This window comes from Nanorana parkeri, unplaced genomic scaffold, assembly GCF_000935625.1.
Source record: "Nanorana parkeri isolate BGI_ZX_2015 unplaced genomic scaffold, ASM93562v1 scaffold1480, whole genome shotgun sequence".
Lineage (NCBI taxonomy): Eukaryota > Metazoa > Chordata > Amphibia > Anura > Dicroglossidae > Nanorana > Nanorana parkeri.
Window position 1 is genome coordinate 322,428 of NW_017307748.1, and position 17,493 is coordinate 339,920.

A 17,493-nucleotide genomic window follows, 5' to 3' on the forward strand; every position below is an offset into this window, starting at 1 on the left:
AGCACCCCCCGTATGAGTGGTGAGAGACGGGGGGGGTGGGGGTTATGCTGCTACCTCTAGTAGAAATGGACACTAGGCAAGCAATTGAAAAGCCTGCCACTTTAAAAACATAATCCCTCCCAGCTCACACTTGCACATTTGTTTAGTGTCCTCAGGAGAATTCATGTCTCCTTTTCTGCTTTATTATTTTAGTTGCTTTTCTTCTGACCATTACCTCGGTTGTCTGCATGTCTTGTAAAGAACGCTATTTGGTTCTATATAGGGAGAAGGTTGTTTTGAGACCACGCGTTTCCTTTTTAACCAAGGTAGTCTTGGCTTTTCATTTAAATGAAGACATTGTTTTACCTTCACTTTGTCCAGTTCCTGTTTATCTTAAAGAAATTTCTCTTTAGCTTTTTGGACGTGGCTTGGTGTTTATCTCTCAGCCACAGCTTTCTTTTGGACTCTTTAGACGGTCCTAGAAAAGGTCATTCTGCTTCTTGATCCTCTATTTCTAAGTGAATTCGTCAGCTTATGACTTGCGGGACAGGGTACCACTTTTCCTGTTCCTGATCATTCTACTAGGGCAGTTTGTACTTCTTGGGTGTTTCAGAATCAAGCTTCTGTTACCTTAAAATTACAAGGCCGCAACCTGGTCTTCTGTTCACAATTTTGGAGAGTTTTATGAAATTGATGTGTCTGCCTCTTCTGTTGCTAGTTTTGGCAGAAAAGCTTTTCAGGCAGCTTTTTAAATGTACTTTGATCATTCATTTTTTTTTTAAGCTAGTGCTTTAGTTTTGGTGGAGCCCGCCCCTCTGTTTGGAATGCTTCTGAATGTGCCTATATCTCAGAATTCTTCAGAGCTGTGTCCCTCAATGTACAATAGGGAAGATAGGATTTTGTTCTTTACCGTAAAATCCTCTTCTTCAGAGTCGATTGAGTGACACAGCTCCCTTCCCTCAAGCTCCTTTGTACTGGTTGCTATAACTGGCAGGCGGGAGAGGTCCTTAATGTGACATACTTTTTGTTTGCCCTAGTGTCCATTTCTCCTAGAGGCAGCAGCATAACCCTACGTCTCAGATTTCTTAAGAGCTGTGTCCCTTATTGGACTCCGAGAAAAGGATTTCATGCCAAGAACAAAATCCTAATTTTTTCTTGGGCCATTAGCACTTGTTTTCTGTGTTCCCCACCACTCAGTTGGACTGTGTTTGGACATCACAAAGGTGAATTACTCCATAGTGCCTCTTGGTGGCTGAGAAATAAAATAGGATTTATTGTGCTTACTGTAATATAATTTTCTTGCAGTCTATTGGGGGACACAGGTTCCACCCCTCTGTGTCTGACCATGCTCTTGGTACTGTTTGCTGAGGTCAAGCTGGAAGTAAGAGTTCTTCTTGGCTGGACTACAGCTTTTTCTTTGTTTTCCAGTGTCCAGTCCTGCTGTAGGCTACAGTATAAGGTGAAAGACTTTCTGTATCCCTAATGGAATCCAAGATGCTGGGTACAAAAATCTTATTTTTACTCTCTATCTCTCTCTTCAGGATGTTACCCAGCAGATCCATCTGAGCCCCCGAGAGCACTACATCTCCCTTGGAAAACTGGTAAAAAGAATTCAAAGCAGCGAGGAAGCACAAACTGAGTTACAGAGATGGGGCCTCCAAATAGACTTGGACATACATATGGTAGATATTTCTTCATGTATATGCCATTTTTTCTATATTGAATCGTGTATAAACATGCCTGAGGTGAATCATACGCTGTTAAATATGTTTTTTTATTGGCAAATTTGATGGCTAAATACACAGTTTAAATACGTGTGTGCAAACGACTTCATCTGCCAAATCATTTTTGAATTCTATGCAGCTAGTTTTGTGATCTGCAGCGGCACAGCTAGGTCAATAACATTGGTAAAAACATGACTGCTCTCAACTGCTGACAAGTGTGTCCCCTGTCAGCACTGGAGGTTGATAGGAAGACCAAATCGGGTACTTGCCTAGTTTATAAAGCCCATCTGCAGCAATCCCTCTGTAAAGCCTGAGAGGAAGTGTTGGAGCTTGCCCACCACCACTTACTCTCAAATTTCTGTTGGTTTCTTACTTTCTTTCCTAAGGTGGTGTTTCATCATCTTTGCAAGTCAAGTGTCTGAACTGGCACCCTATCTTAAAAGAAAAATTTCTGGTCTTTCATAAGTACAATAGTAACTGTGTGTTCAGATAGGGCCAGCATTTTATGCTACACCCCGTGCAAAAATCAAACTAAATACACCTTTGGCAGCAAGGCCAAAAGAGAAACCATAGAATGGGGCTTTTAAGGCATAGAAATCACCATTGCATAAAATATATAATTTTTACAATTGAATTAAAAGTTGTATAGAATCATATATTTGCTCAAAATATGATAAAATTAGATCAGGACAACATGTTCCGTTCAATACATCACCCATAAGGTAATCTATTAATGATCAATGATCGAGTGCATTGTCCATAATAATTCAACATATCATTGGTGTTATCACGATTGCAAAACACTTCGAGGACTTCCTCTATGCATTTTGCCAATATGGATTCTTCAGGAGGAGATTCCAGTGAGCTGTAACATCATAAATAAATCATAACTATTAAATAAAATATTAACCAGAGATACTACCTGTAGTATCCATAATTTATTCAATCTAACAAGCAGCTTACGGTGAACCAATGTGATATAGGATCTTCCATATGCATGCGTGCACACCTACAATACCATGCGCTGACCATGTCATCCAGGATGGGTTTGCTACACGTGGTAGGTGTTATGCCCATATAATAAAGAGGGGTATATATAGGTAGGGGGAGAGGGCCAGCTGATTGCGTTTAAAGGAGAAACAGGTCCACGCTGCACTCCAGGTGATTATTACATTGGTTTTGGGGAATCTACTTTTGATTAAAATTCGTTAACTTTTATGCAATGGTGTTTTTTATGCCTTAAAGGAGAACTATGGGGTAAGGTTTTTTTCCCCATAGTTCTCCTAAGGGTCACGGGAAGACATAAACTAGCATCCTCCCGTGACCCAAAGCTTAGTATATTGCAAGCTACGGCTCGCGGTATACTGAGACCGCTGCATCCGGGATGGATCCCGACATTACTGTCGATCCACCCAGCTGCGTGAGTGACAGCTGACTGTGCCTATCTAGAGGCAGAGCCAGCTGTACCCGCCCCCTCCCCCAGTCAGCGCTGGAGGATCGGAGTGGGGAATCCCTGCAGGGAGCCGTGAGTGACAGTCACTGCTCTCTGCAGGGAGATGATCGAGAAGTGAGCGAGTGACAGTATGTGTTCACTTACTTACCGATCTACTGAGCCGACCTGTGACAGTTTCATTGTCTCACATCAGCTCAAAGTATGAGGTTGAGTGAAAATCACTCACCTCATAGTTCCCCTTTAAAAGCCCAATTCTATGGTTTCTCCTTTTGACCTGGGTGCCAAAGGGGTATTTAGATTGAAGTACAAGGCCCAGTACTTTCTATTAGTTATAGTCCACGTATCCAAAAATGGGGATACCCTGAAAATGCAACAGGGCCTATTGGAGCAAATACTGTAGTGAACACCTGAGGTGCAGAACATTGGCCAAATGGCAGGACCACAAACTGCTAGTGTAGGGGTCGGACAGCAAACCACAAAAAACAGTGTGCTGGAAAGTTGGAAAAGCAAGCAACTAACTAGCAAGCTGAATGCCACTACTCTGTACTCGTACTATTAGATGTTTCTGTTGTTTTTGTTCTAGTTAACCTCCTGCTCAAAAAAACATGAATCCCTTGACCTCCAAAACTGCTTTTTCTTGGTTCCTACCTGGTTCTAAGCATTCCTTCAGTGTCAACCACAACTCCTTTTACTCTTCTTTCTTTCAATAGGGTTCCCCCAAAGTTCTCTCTTTGGGCCATTTCTTTTCTCTACACCTCCTCCCCTTGCTAGCCACCCATGGCTTTTTAATACCATCTCTATGTGGATGGACACCCAAATCGATCTCTCTACTCCTTAGCTCACACCTTTATTCTCCTCATGCATCACTCCCCCCACATTCTGTTCCCTCCCAACTTTCCCATCAAGATCTGTAGTATAGCTATCAATCCCTTCTCTTGTGTCAGGGTGTAATCCTGAACTATGACCCCTCTTTCCAGTCCCACATCCAATCTCTAACCAAATCTTGGTGCCTTCACCTTTGTAATGTCTTCAAAGTATGCCTTTTTTTGTTTTGTTTAACCAGTGACCCTACCGAGCTCCTTATTCACTCCCTTGTTTTCTCTCACCTTGAATACTACAACTTCCTCCTTGTTGCCCCACATCTGCACAGGCTTTCCCCCTTCAGTCTATCATATAGGGCTGAAACAACTAATCAATATAATCAATAATGAGAATCTGTCACGATTTTCATGGATTAGTTGATTTTTGATTAGTTGAATCTGCCTCTGCTCCTCCGTTCTCCTCCCAGCTGGTGCCAGCTGCAGCAGTCTGTGTCTTTTTTAAATCCCTGCTGCTCTCCCTGCCTGTATCGGCAGAAGCAGCGGGGACACAGACCACTGCAGCCTGCCCGTCCCATTCCACCGCTGGCCCGTCCTGTTCCTCGTCTGCTCCCCCTTTCTTAGTCTGCTGCCCCGTTTCCTTCTCTGCTGCCCCCATGCCTCAGTTTTCGCCGCTGCTCCCCCATGCCCCCTCTTCTGCGTCAAGTTTCCATCTAGCGGATGGGAGCAATACTCAGCCTGCTATTGGCTATAATAAATTGCAATAGCTATTGCATCCGCCCACTTCCTGCTTGTCAGTCAGCTGGGGAGGGCTTGAAGGAGAACTTTCTCCTTCAGTTCCCTCCTCCTCTGACAGCAGGCAGTGGGCGGGTGCAATAACCAGCCTGCTATTGGCTAATTGCAGTTTAAAAAATCCAATAACAGGCTGGCTATTGCTCCCTGCCACTGTATGCTATGATTACATTCAGCTGCCTCAGATGGCTGCTGTAATTTCCCTAGCTAAAGCTATTGAAGTGGAAAGGTGACAATAGGGCTCTAATTGAACCCTTAAAGGGGTTCTAAACCCTCCGGTTTTTTTTTGCCTATATCTACTGCTAGCAAGTAGTAGATATAGGCAAGAAGTTTAAAAAAAAAAAACGGCTTGAACTAGTTTTAAACGTACCTCGTTATCGCTGCTTGCTCCCGCGCCGAGAATCAGGAAGTGATTGTACGGCCGAAAAGGATCTTGGGGCGGGCGCATGCGCATTTCCGATTCTCGGCCAGGAGACGAGCAGAGACGCAAGGTAAGTCTATGGATGCGTGCACCCTCCTGCAGACACTGCTGGATCGGAGAGCCGCCGCACCGCTGGAGGGACACATGAAAACATGGGCAAAGAAGAGGAAGATCAGAATAAGAGACATCATTTAAGGTAAGTGCTAAAATTTACATGGGGGTAGGGGAATTTTTTTTTGGCTTTAATTTCACCTTAAAGAGAACCTGTTACCTCCCAATGTGCTATTACATAGGGGGCTTGTGAGCCCCACCATGTGATAGCAAAGAAGTTAAGTTAAAAAAAAAAAAGTTAAATATAATATTTAAAATACCCCCCAAAAAACTTTAAGTCTCCCAACCCCGCGAACGCGCACATACCAGCAGTAACACAAGACACAAGCAATAATATATCATTTTACGTTTTGGCCTGACAAATTTTGCTGCAGGATGTGTGTTGTGGTGCCATTAATTTTAATGTCATCCCTAATTTACCTCCCGTCTGCAGTTTGATCGGCCGCACAGGAACGTGCGGTACTGCAATGCCCTGTGTTTCAGTGCGGTGCAATTTAAAAAAATGTGCATACTGTTTTATTCTGAAGTAAACTTTGTAACGCCGCATTTGTGTATTTTATTTTAAATAAATTACGGTATTTTTTTCTTTATCCGGTTAATCCAAAAAAGTTGTTCTCTTGCTTCTCCCTCCTTCCAAGACCTCCTGCCTTCTAGCTCTCACCACCTCCTCCCATGCTCGATTTCTAGCACTTTTCCCAGAGTCAGTCCGTCATCTCCTACTCTTTCTGGATTAAATGGACCTCAATGGTATCCCTTTATTTTGTAAAGTGGTGTGCAAACTGTTGGCACTGTATAAAGGTGCTAGTAAAAAAGAAACACAGTTGAGCTGAAGAAAAGGTGTCCATCCCAGGACACTAGCATATAACTCAAGCGCATTGCAACAATCTCTCTAGGAGTATGAATTCTTAGTTTTGTAGACAGAAGCCACTTTTGATCTTATAGTACACAACACAGGCAGATTCAGAGATGACTGGGTAATTCATTTTTGACTGTAATTTCTGTAGTTGGGAAGTGCATAGAAATATGTTGGTAAAAAAATACGAGAGGAAAAGGGACATGCATAAATTTGGCTAATTACTATTAAATAAAAAGGGGGAAAAAACAGAAGTAAATGTCACCATTTTGAACAGTATGGTTTATCCTACTGAAGAAGCACACCGAAGTTCCAGCAGTCCGCCTTGTTCACAACTGACTCTATAAGGATTACCATGTTCATTTTTCAGTCTACGCGGTTTATAGAGGTTTGGTTGTGGGACTGACTCTCTGACCCTTTAAACAGTTAACTTTGGAGGTGTTACCTCACCTGATGTCCCATGTCAACCTCACCACTGAACCATCACGTTCTCAAACAATTCATCCCCACACAGCCACCTCCTCATGTATCACTGTCCCCTCCCTTTTAGATTGTAAGCCCTCAGGGGCAGGGCCCTCCTTACCGTCTTGTATTGTGATTGTAATGTCTTCCTTATATTGTAAAGCGCTGCGCAAACTGTTGGCGCTATATAAATCCTGCATAATAATAACGTGAGGAAGGTTCTGGTCTCCTGAAGAACTCAGTTCTCGTGATTGTGTCATGGTTAGGATTTATAACACCAGTGTATCATCCCAATCAGAGTGAATCCATACACCATGTGACCACCACACGCAGGCCCCATAAAACCATCTCGCCGGTCCTTAGGGTGTTCTATGATGCCTGAAAATACCATTTTGCATTGGCATGTAGTTTCACGTGCACTGAGAGAATAAGTTTAATCTCCCTCCAAATGGATGTGGTTAGAGATGAAACATAATCCCTCAGGAAAATGGCAAACTATTGCAGACAATTTGAAGTTTCAGTGTCTACATAACCCCACTTCCCTGCTGACCACTCGCTCTTTAAGATTCTTTTGAGGGTTTGTAAGGTGATGGTTCATTTTCCCTTATCTATGGCCACAATCCTGCAGGGATGGTCAGCAACTCATTGTCAGCTAGGTTTCAATTAAAGTGGCATTAAACCCTCATATTTTTTTAACATAAAACAATACTGTAATGTGTGCCTTACTGTAATCCATGGTTGTTTCCCTTCTCTTTGCCGCTCTTCCTTTTAAGGAAGAGCAGCAAAGAGAAGGGAAACAACCATGGATTACAGTAAGGCACACATTACAATATTGTTTTATGTTAACAAATCTGAGGATTTAATGCCACTTTAAGGTCTGCTCTGCCCTATGACTGTCGGGTCCCGGTCCGAGCGCGTCAGGTTCCGGTCCGATCCGCCCCACACGTGATGACGTCACTGCACTGGCGTGCGCGAGTGACGTCATCACGTCAGCGCGCGCGCAGTGTACGCCCTCAGCCTATTTAAAGCCCCACAGGACTGAGAATCATTGCTGAGTGATTATCAGCCAGCACCAGTCGTCTAGTGATCTTGCTCCTGTTTAAACCTGTGATCTGGCTTCCTCCCTGACGCTCCCTCTGGATAACCCTTCTGTACCTTGCTGCATGCATATTACCGACCCGGCTTGCCTCTTGACTCTCCTTTTGGATTCTGCATTGTGCCTTGTTGCCTGCATATTACCGATCCGGCTTGCCTCTTGACTCTCCTTTGGATTCTGCATTGTACCTTGTTGCCTGCATATTACCGATCCGGCTTGCCTCTTGACTCTCCTTTTGGATTCTGCATTGTCCTTCGTTGTCTGCATGTTACCGACCCGGCCCGGCTAGACCTCTCCATTTATCCTCGATACCCTGCACGGCTGCCCACTCTGCCAAGCACATCACCTGCTGCCTATACCTGGCATCCGGATCCGGCACCCGTGCACCCCTTGCCTGACACACACTGTCTTCAACCCCAGTGCTCATCAGACAGGGTTGCAAGGGAGGTCCTCCTCATCATCTCGGGCCCACACCTCGGACCTAACAATGACATTCTAATTTGAAAATGTTTGTTGGAACTATTGAGCACTGGATCAATAAAATATTTGCAGTACCACTAAATGAAGAGAATATCTTTTATATCATCTCACTTCCATATTTTTATATCACAATTTGTGGTAAATGCCCTAATTACCCTTATGTAATACCCTTATTACAGCATGTTTGTGTTTTTTGAATGTTGGCTTGCACTGACTCTTTTTTAAATACAGCATTTTGCCATTTAAGTGTTCTGTTGAATATAGGACTGCGCTATTAAGAAACTCCCAAAACAAACATTGTCTACTATCTGCATTGATTTTCAAACTCTAGTGTATGAACGGAAATGTTAGAAAATGTCTGCATTTGGATGACCTGTTTGTCGCCTTCCTGCAGACAACTGGCAGGATTTTGCCCAGGGAGAAAATTAACCTGAAAAGAAACTCGTTCCCAACTGGAGATGACCTCAACTGGAGCAGAGAGGTGACTCGTGAGCCTTCTATTGCAACTGTGAGTACTTCATTACTCTCTGAATTTTATACTGACGTGTAATAAAGATTTTAATGTTATTTTTTTTGGCAAACTAGCACTGTATATTGAAGATGCAACTATTCAGCAAATGACCTATGCCTGTCTAGATGGGTCTGAATTTAATTACTATCAGTAATCCTTCTGATCCTCTCCTTACCCCCAACCTGTCCGTCCATCTCCCACTCTGACTGCCTTTAGGCGATACCTTAAGACTCATCTCTTCAGGGAAGCCTATCCCACCTCAAACTAACCACTGAACCATCACGTTGTCAAACAATTCATCCCCACACAGCTACCTCCTCATGTATCACTTCTCCCTCCCTATTAGATTGTAAGCCCTCAGGGGCAGGGCCCTCCTTACCATCTTGTCTTAAATGGTATTGAAATGATAATGTCTTCCCTATGTTGTAAAGCGCTGTGCAAACTGTATAATAATAATTCTACCCACCCACCCACTATCCTACTGGTAACTTCCTCTGTTTTGGCTGCAGGCAACCTTTTAGCAGTTAAGTACCTTTGTGTTCTAAAACCTGCTATATTTTACTCTTATAGAGTGACTATGATTAGCGGTGTTCTTTGTATGAATTGTGCAACTGAAAGTTTTATATTTCTGGCTCACCAACTGATAAAACCTGACTTGCAGAATCAGTACTAGGCTTAGAAAATACTGTATGTATGAAGCATCTGAGTTTGATGCATTTATACAGTGGTTGTTATTGATAATAGAACTGCAACTAATTGTTATTTTCATGATCGATTATTTGGCCGATTAATTGGATACAAAAAATGAAATAAACACCATCCTTAAACTGTGACCATCTCTAACTCAGATTCAGAGTTTGTACTATCCTGCAATTGGGGCATCAGCCTGTTGTCTCTAGCTTTAAGTCTTTCAGAGCGCTAGCAGCTGCAAAGTAATTCACTCTTTTTGATGTATTCCTTTATTTGGGCTGGAAATATTCTTGAAAAGTCCTGGCCCCTCCTGAGAGTGTGTTGGAACTGTTCCTTGTGAGAGGGAATTTGGCAAACAGTGGTCTATACCCACTGTGGATCCAGCAGTGAACAACTTTAACAGGGAAACCGCTAGGCTAATAAAGAACACGATTACCTTTTAACCCTTTTGCTGCCACAGGCTTACGTAAGTGGCTGTGGGCCGATTTAAACAGACTGTGTACAATTGTAAAGTCAGCTGTCTGCTTTACAATGGGAGCAATCCTGGTGAATCAGGTGCCTCCAGATCGCTTCCAGGGGTTGGTCAAGTGCCAGAAGATTTTGCCTCACTTTCTGTCCCTGTGACAATTGGATTTTGAAAATGTTTGGTTGTTGTGGAAACAAGGATTGGTGATTTAAAGCTTCAGTGGTGACACCTTTTTCCCATGATCACTCTTACAGGAGTGAATTCCCCTTCCTAGGGATTGATTTCCTTTCACTTCCTGTTGTCTCAAGCGCAGGAAGTGGGATTAAATCTTTCTAATGAGGATACAGACAGCAATAAAAACCTCAGTGACCGGGAAGAAGAGGTGGGCACCCCTCATCTGCATGTCTAACAAGAGCCAACGTCCTGTAATATATGCACAGTACTACGAACCAGACCCAAAAAAGGGGGCACTCCTCCTCGGCACGAGCGTGGTAGCATTACAACTACCCCTGTTGTACAGTAATAGCCTCCGAGCCTACATTTGTAAATAGTAATCGGATGTAAGTCGGATGTATGTAACTCTGGGACTGCCTGTACTAGCTACATACATTAAAACCATATTGTATAATCATCTTTAGATTTGCAACAACTAGTATAGTATGAGAGCCGATCTAGTATGAATTGAATTGAATTTTAGTGAAGCTCCCACAATACATCGGGGACAGGCAACCACGACTCTCCAGCTATTTTGGAACTATAAGTCACATGAGGCATTGCAAAACTGTTGACAGCCACAGGCATGACTCCCAGATGCAGCTACATGATGGGCTTTGTAGTTTCACGACAGCTAGAGTGCCACGGTCGCTTACTCTTGCACTACATAATTGTTAGAAAATTTGAAGGACATTGTACAGCTATTCTACAAATTGGATTGTAATGTTTGGCCAGCTTGTCTGAGAGAGAAAAAACACACAGAAGGTTTTTTTCTAAAACTGGCAGTGTTGGCTTATAAAGGCAAAATAAATGCCTTTTTCTTTTAAATTTAAATACTGTCCACCAGCTTCATCTAATCCTCTTCCTCTCACTTCCCTGATGTTCCCTTCAGCCATTAGGACAAGCAGAGGAAACTGTGTAAGCTCCATGTGGTAGCTTGAAGTTTACAGAGGGATGAGGATTTTTTAAACACTCCAGTGTTACAGCACGGGGGCTCTAACCACCCAAGCACCAGTTCTGTCACTTTGGAGGTAAAGGAGTGAGTTCCGTGCTCCCCTATACCCAGTAGTACTGGGTATTTTTATTCATCCCTGGTGGCTGAGCCAAACATTGGGTGAACCAAGGAAAGATGTTTGCTGCTGGTACAAACAATTCAGATAAACCTGGTCTGCTCTGCTTGGCCAAAGCTGAGCAATTTTTTATTTAAATCTTAAACTAAAACTCCTCATCCCTGACCCTAACACTAAACTAAGGAAACCTATAAGCCCTAAGGGCCTGTTCACATGAGTTTCAGGTCCTGATCAGGTGCGGATCAGCAGACGCGGTGCTATGTGTTTTGCTGCGTTCCAGTAAAGAAAAAAATTCTGGAGTGGGGCTGTCGGTATGTTATCTGCAGTGCGTTTTTGACGAGTTTTGTGTTTCCTGATGTACAAAATGTGACATGCAGTATTTTTCTGTCGTAACCTGAACGGACTGCGCACGTGAGAACTGTAGCCCATAAAACACATAGGGATACATTGGGAAGCATTTTTAGTGTAGGAGCGTACGGATCAGGTCAGCACACAAAACGGACGTCGTGTGAACAGGCCCTAACACTCAAGTAACCCTTTATCTGTATATTGTACTGTACCTGCTTAGGATCCTTACAATAAATCATGAGAAATGTTCTGTGTTTCTCTTTCAGGTTAATCTGCAGTACTGGGTAGTGATATACCCTAAACGTGCCGTATCTCAAGCTCGGGAACTCACAAGTATGTTTGAGAAGATTGCAGGTCCTATTGGTTTGCGTGTAAACCAGCCCAACTCCATTGAGCTGAGAGATGACCGTGTAGAGACCTATGCACGAAGTATCAGGTCACTGATTGAGGGAGAGGTAAGACATGTATCATTTTTATCTCGGTTTCAATTATACAATGGCTCTACTAAAATTATCTTCCGATACAGTTAGGTCATGTGTCGACAGACTTTTTAAACCGTTTAGGGAACAGGAAGTCTTTAATCTTTGGGTTATACTGCCTCCTATAGGAAGATTATACACTGACATACAAAAAACTGTAGGCCAGCCCAGGATAACTCCTCCTACTACAAGCATAACTCCTCCTACTGCTCTTTTCTGCTGGTGCCTTAGGAGAGTGGACATATCTTCTTAAATCCTGTTGTGTCAAAGACTAATCTCTCTTTTTTTTCTTAATTATACATGACGGGACACAGGGAGTTAAATCTTGACTATATAGGTTATGCAACTACCTTCAGGTGATTGAACACTGGCAAATGAAAGCTATTAAGATAGCCCTGTATAATCCCTTTCACTCCCAGCCTGCCTTTTGTTGTTTGCTAGTGTCTTTTGGTGATGAACGCCTTCTCTCTGCTCTGAGAGAAGTGCATACATTTATTTCAGCAGATGATTCTTCAGTTCAAGATCCTCAGCATTAACAAGTGGGTCCCTTCAGATCCAAAAACCTTTGCGTCTTCAGTTAACTACTGTATAGGAAATTATGGACACCGGCACTCCAAAGTAGAAAAACGTCTTTTATTGATGTGTCGTGCAACAATACACTTATTGCAACGTTTCGGGGTCCCACAGGATCCCCTTCATCAGGCAGAACTACTGGCTCCTTTGTTGGCTCTGCTCCTGTTTCAGGACATCTCCATAGTGGGGTACTAAGACAACCTCCTTGTTGTCATCAGACAATACAAACGGTGCAGAATTTCGGCTGGGTCCTGAACCTGTAGGAGTTGTCGCTGGCTCTTTGTTGGCCATCCAGGACTTGTCCGACCATTCACTTTGACATGAAGGTGCTGGGCAAAAGCATACTGATTGTTCAGGGCCTTGCAGTGTCCCCCCTTTCAAGGAGACTTACCACAAATATCCTGTAGTCCATAGTAACGACCCTGTGACATAATTAGCAGCACATACAAGAAAAGAATGTGAACCATCTACCATATGAATAATAGAAGTGCGTGAATACTTTCTGATGGAGCACTCCATGTGACAATATTACATATACATTGTTGAGGAAATTATTAAGGATGCTCCTGGAGTCAAGAGAGAAAGAAACCTAAGAAACAGACTGCAAAGTTTTCTCCCTCTTTGATGGTTAATAAATGTGCTTTTTGTTTCTCCGCTCCCTTGACCTCTGCGGCGAGTTCCACTAACCTTGGCTCCTCATCCACCTGCAAATCTTGGTGCTGAAAGTCTGCCGAACCTTGAAAAGCTTTCCTCTGCATGAAGGTGTTCCCCTAACAGTCCAGAGTGGGGGGACATTTGCTAACCTTTGCAGAGACTTGGACAACCTTCCCTTATAAGATTAGTAGATCTTCATTGAGCCCTGTTGGGTTTTCTGAATAAAGGTGTCATTGCCCCAGTTCTTGTGGCAGAACGGTTCACTGTTCCTAAGCCCAAAGGGGGCTATCAACCCATTCTGGATCTCCAAAACTCCTGTGTCTTCATTCAAGTAAAAAAATGCATATGTAATCTACCAAATCTGTCATTGTCTCCCTTTACCACAGAGATACTTACCTACATGCCGCCATGTTTCAAGTGCATCAGCAATTCCTATGCTTTGCTTTGATGCTTTATTCCAGTTTACGGTTCCTGAAACTTCAGAAATCATTGCTGGAACTGACTCATCATTTTGAGCATCCAATTTGAGCTCTACAGTCTGGGAGCCATCTATTCTGGGGTCTGATGCTAGTCTTTTTTGAGGCAGTTCAGTTTGCTTGGTTTCACTCCAGACTAGGGCTGCAACAACTAATCAACATAATCGATTATTGAAAAAGTTGTCAACTTTTTCAATAATCGATTAATCGGCTTCCGATCAGTTGGCCCTGTTCACGGCTCCACACACGCTGCGCGCCGCACCTCTTCCCCACCTCACGCTCGCCGCTGCCAGACCCGCCCGCCCGCATCCACGCCGCACCTCCTCCCCGCCTCACACTCACCGCCCGCCCACATCCACGATTGGCACAGGGACGCGGGGAGATGTAGTAAGGAGGAGCAGGTGTGGGGGGATGACAGCCGCTGATAGACAGGTCCGATCTCAGAAGCAAGTTGCTGGAAGACTGCTCAGGTAAGCCCACACATGGTGCTCTATAATGTATTGCTGGGATTTGTATTCCTCTATAGCTTATGGTACATTGTGCTGTATATTATACATAGGAATACACATCCAGCAATACATTATACACTGTATGTATAATGTATTGCTGGGATTTGTTGTATTCCTATATAGCTGGTGATATTCTGCACTGCACTGTATAGAGGACTACAAATCCCAGCAATAGTACATTATACAGCGCAATGCAGAATACCGCCAGCTATAATGTACTATTGCTGGGATTTGTTGTAGTCCTCTATAGCTGGTGATATTCTGCATTGCGCTGTATAATGTACTATTGCTGGGATTTGTAGTCCTCTATAGCCGGTGCAATTCTGCATTCATTGCTGTATAATTTTACACTTTCCTTTTCACTATATTGCACACCACACTATTTTTTTCCACCGCTCCAAGCTTGCTCCTGTGATGGACTACAATCTCAATACAAACTAGTAGTCCCATCACTGGAGCCATTTTTAATTTTTTTTTTTTTTATTGTTTATCCGATTAATCGAACTTAATAATCGGCTAACTAATCGATTTTGAAAATAATCGTTAGCTGCAGCTCTACTCCAGACCTCTACAGCACAACATTCTGTTGTTGTCGAAGTTGATCTAGTCTCTGGACAGATTCATTTATCACCAAAGACCAGGTTGTCCCTGACTTGGTGGCTCTGAAATAATCTAGAGCCAGGGAAGACCTTCCTTCCCATCTTTTAAGGCAACCTAAGAATGGACACCAGCCTTTTTTGGCTGTTGAGGAGTCCTTGGCACTCTGTCCATGCAGGAATCTTGGTCATCAGAGGAGTCTCTACTCCCGTTGAACATCCTGCAACCTTGGGCAGCATTGGACCATCCTACTGATGGGTCATCTTAAAGGGGTTCTAAACCCTCCGTTTTGTTTGCACATAGCTACTGCTTTAACATCGGTAAACTTACCCTGTTTTTCGCTGCGCGCTCCCGCCCGAGAATCCGAAACTGTTCGGGCAGCCGCAAAGCATCTTGGGGCGGGCGCATGCGCATTTCAGATTTTCGGCCGGGAAATGAGCAGAGACGCAAGGTAAGTCTATGGACGCATGCACCCGCATGCAGACACCGCGGGATCGGAAGGGCCAGCAAGGACAGAGGAGTCTGCGCTGGATCGCAGAGCCGCCGCACCGCTGGAGGGACAGATGGAAACATCAGGAAAGAAGAGGAAGATCGGATTAAGAGACATCATTTTAATGTAAGTCCTGACATTAACATTGAGGGGAGGGCACATTTTTTTTTACTTTAATGTCACTTTAATTGGATTCTGATTTTGACTCCGGGATCAGTACACCATTTGAATCCAATAGAGACATTCCTCTACCTACTCTCTCCCACAAGATAGTTTTTCCTAGCAGCAATCACCTGTAAGGAGAATGTCAAAACTGGCAGGGAACCCTTTTTAGTTTTGCACAAGGACAAGGTGGTGTTGAGGCCCGGGACGTCTTTCTTTCCTCTACTAGGACACTGTTCTTTAGTCCCTCTGTTCACCTAAAGGAGGTTTCCCCCCACTGTTCGCATGTGGTTCGGGCTGTCGGATTCTGTCTCTTAGCCACTGCTTCTTTCACGAAGACTGATCCCTTTTTGTAATCCCGGATGGACCCCATAAGTCTGCAACAGTTTCTTGTTCCACCATCTCTAGGTGGCTCAGGTAGATGTCATCTCTAGGTGGCATAATCCAAGCTTATGGTCTCAAGAATCGGGTTCCACCCTTTCCTGTCAATGCACACTATACTAAATTTGTGAGTACTTCTTGAGCTTTTTGGCATTATGCAACTGTTTCCGCTGGAGGGACAGATGAAAACATCAGGAAAGATCGGATTAAGAGACATCATTTAAGGTAAGTGCTGACCTTAACATTGGGGAGGGGGAACGGTTTTTGACTTGAATGTCCCTTTAAGGACTTCTTGTGTCCCTCAATAGATGAGAGAGACTTTTTACTCACTTTAAAACCATTTTCTTGGAGTCCATTCAGAAACATAGGTCCCACCACTTTATGGCCATGCTTTTGGTACTGCTTTAGCACAAGGCAAGCGGGTAGTAGGAGGGGTTATCCTGGCCTGCCCTACAGTGCTATTGTTTGCCAGCGTTCATTCCTCTTGTAGGTGGCAGTGTTAATCCGAAGGTGAAAAACTTCCTGTATCCACTAATGAACTCCCAAGAAAAGGGTTTTATGGCAAGTATAAAAATCCTTTTTTACTAAGCAATTTTTTTTTTTCCCATTTGTGGATGTAAATTCTTCCCCAAATAAAGTACACTTTATGTAGACAGTAGTTGCTTCATTGTGAAACCAGCTGCAATAAAACAAAAAGTGCGTGCTATGACTGAACTCTTACCTAGGGTCAGAATTAATCTCCCGTCTTGGTACAAAGTTCTACACTGCATGTAACAAAACAGACTGAATGTATATAGAAAGAAATGCATTTTTTTTTTCGTTCAGCTTGGAGACCGAATAAAATAAATCGAACAGATTCTTTCATCTCCAGTAAACGCTGTGGCTTTTGTATTCTGATAACCAGTACCCGCAGCTGTTAGAATACATGAACAGTGCAGTTGATTGGCTGCACTCACAGTTTAGCCAGAGATTTTTGTCCCGCCTCCTTGGACCAAAGTCAGTTTAGCAATTTACTTTTTTGTGAAGCCGGCTAAGCCGCACACTGTTAGAAGTTTGGCCAATTCCTATCAATCAGCTGAATTTCTAATATGTATGGCCAGCGAAAGAATATTGTAAACACAGGCTGCCAGGAAATATGCTTTGCAGTGCTTGAATGTTATATTAGAAAGCCGAGCATGCTTTAGGAGCTCACAGGGCGGTTGCGGATCTCGCTGGGGAGGTTTTAGGAGTTTTTAATTGCTTTTCAGCACTGAAACGCAATTAACCACTCCTGGGCCACAAAAATCATAATATTAATTTGTCTCTCCAATACTGCAGAAAATGTCAGGATCAGATAAGTCATTTCATCTCTATAGGAACCTGTGTATAAGACTGTTGCTGATTTCTTGCAAAAACCTATACATGTGAGAAACACTTTCATGCAGTCTGGCTCTGTTATAAAATTGCCATATGCCACTACAGCTGCTGTATGCTGGGCAGGAACTCTTCAGCCTGGCATAGTGGCACTTGCCTCACTGCTCCTGTTCTGCGGCCTGCAGGGCTCTGCACGATGTTGTAGCTGTTTGTTCTCCGTTTAAGTGCCTTATTGCAGGGCTTGCATGCCCCACTTCTGTTCTTTTTGTAATCTTTTATGTGAAAAAAACTGACAAAAACCAAATAAAATCTTTGTGAAAGAAATAACTGAT

At 43.4% G+C, this 17,493-nt stretch overlaps 1 protein-coding gene across 1 annotated transcript in view; it reads left to right on the forward strand.

Moving 5' to 3' along the window:
* Positions 1 to 17,493, forward strand: part of PIWIL2 (piwi like RNA-mediated gene silencing 2) — a 92,243-nt gene that overhangs the window by 44,362 nt on the left and 30,388 nt on the right. Inside the window, exons 13-15 of the mRNA XM_018570216.1 lie at positions 1,521 to 1,661; positions 8,584 to 8,697; positions 11,754 to 11,942. Of these exons, the coding sequence (XP_018425718.1) occupies positions 1,521 to 1,661; positions 8,584 to 8,697; positions 11,754 to 11,942 (444 nt within the window). The remainder of the gene's footprint in view (positions 1 to 1,520; positions 1,662 to 8,583; positions 8,698 to 11,753; positions 11,943 to 17,493) is intronic.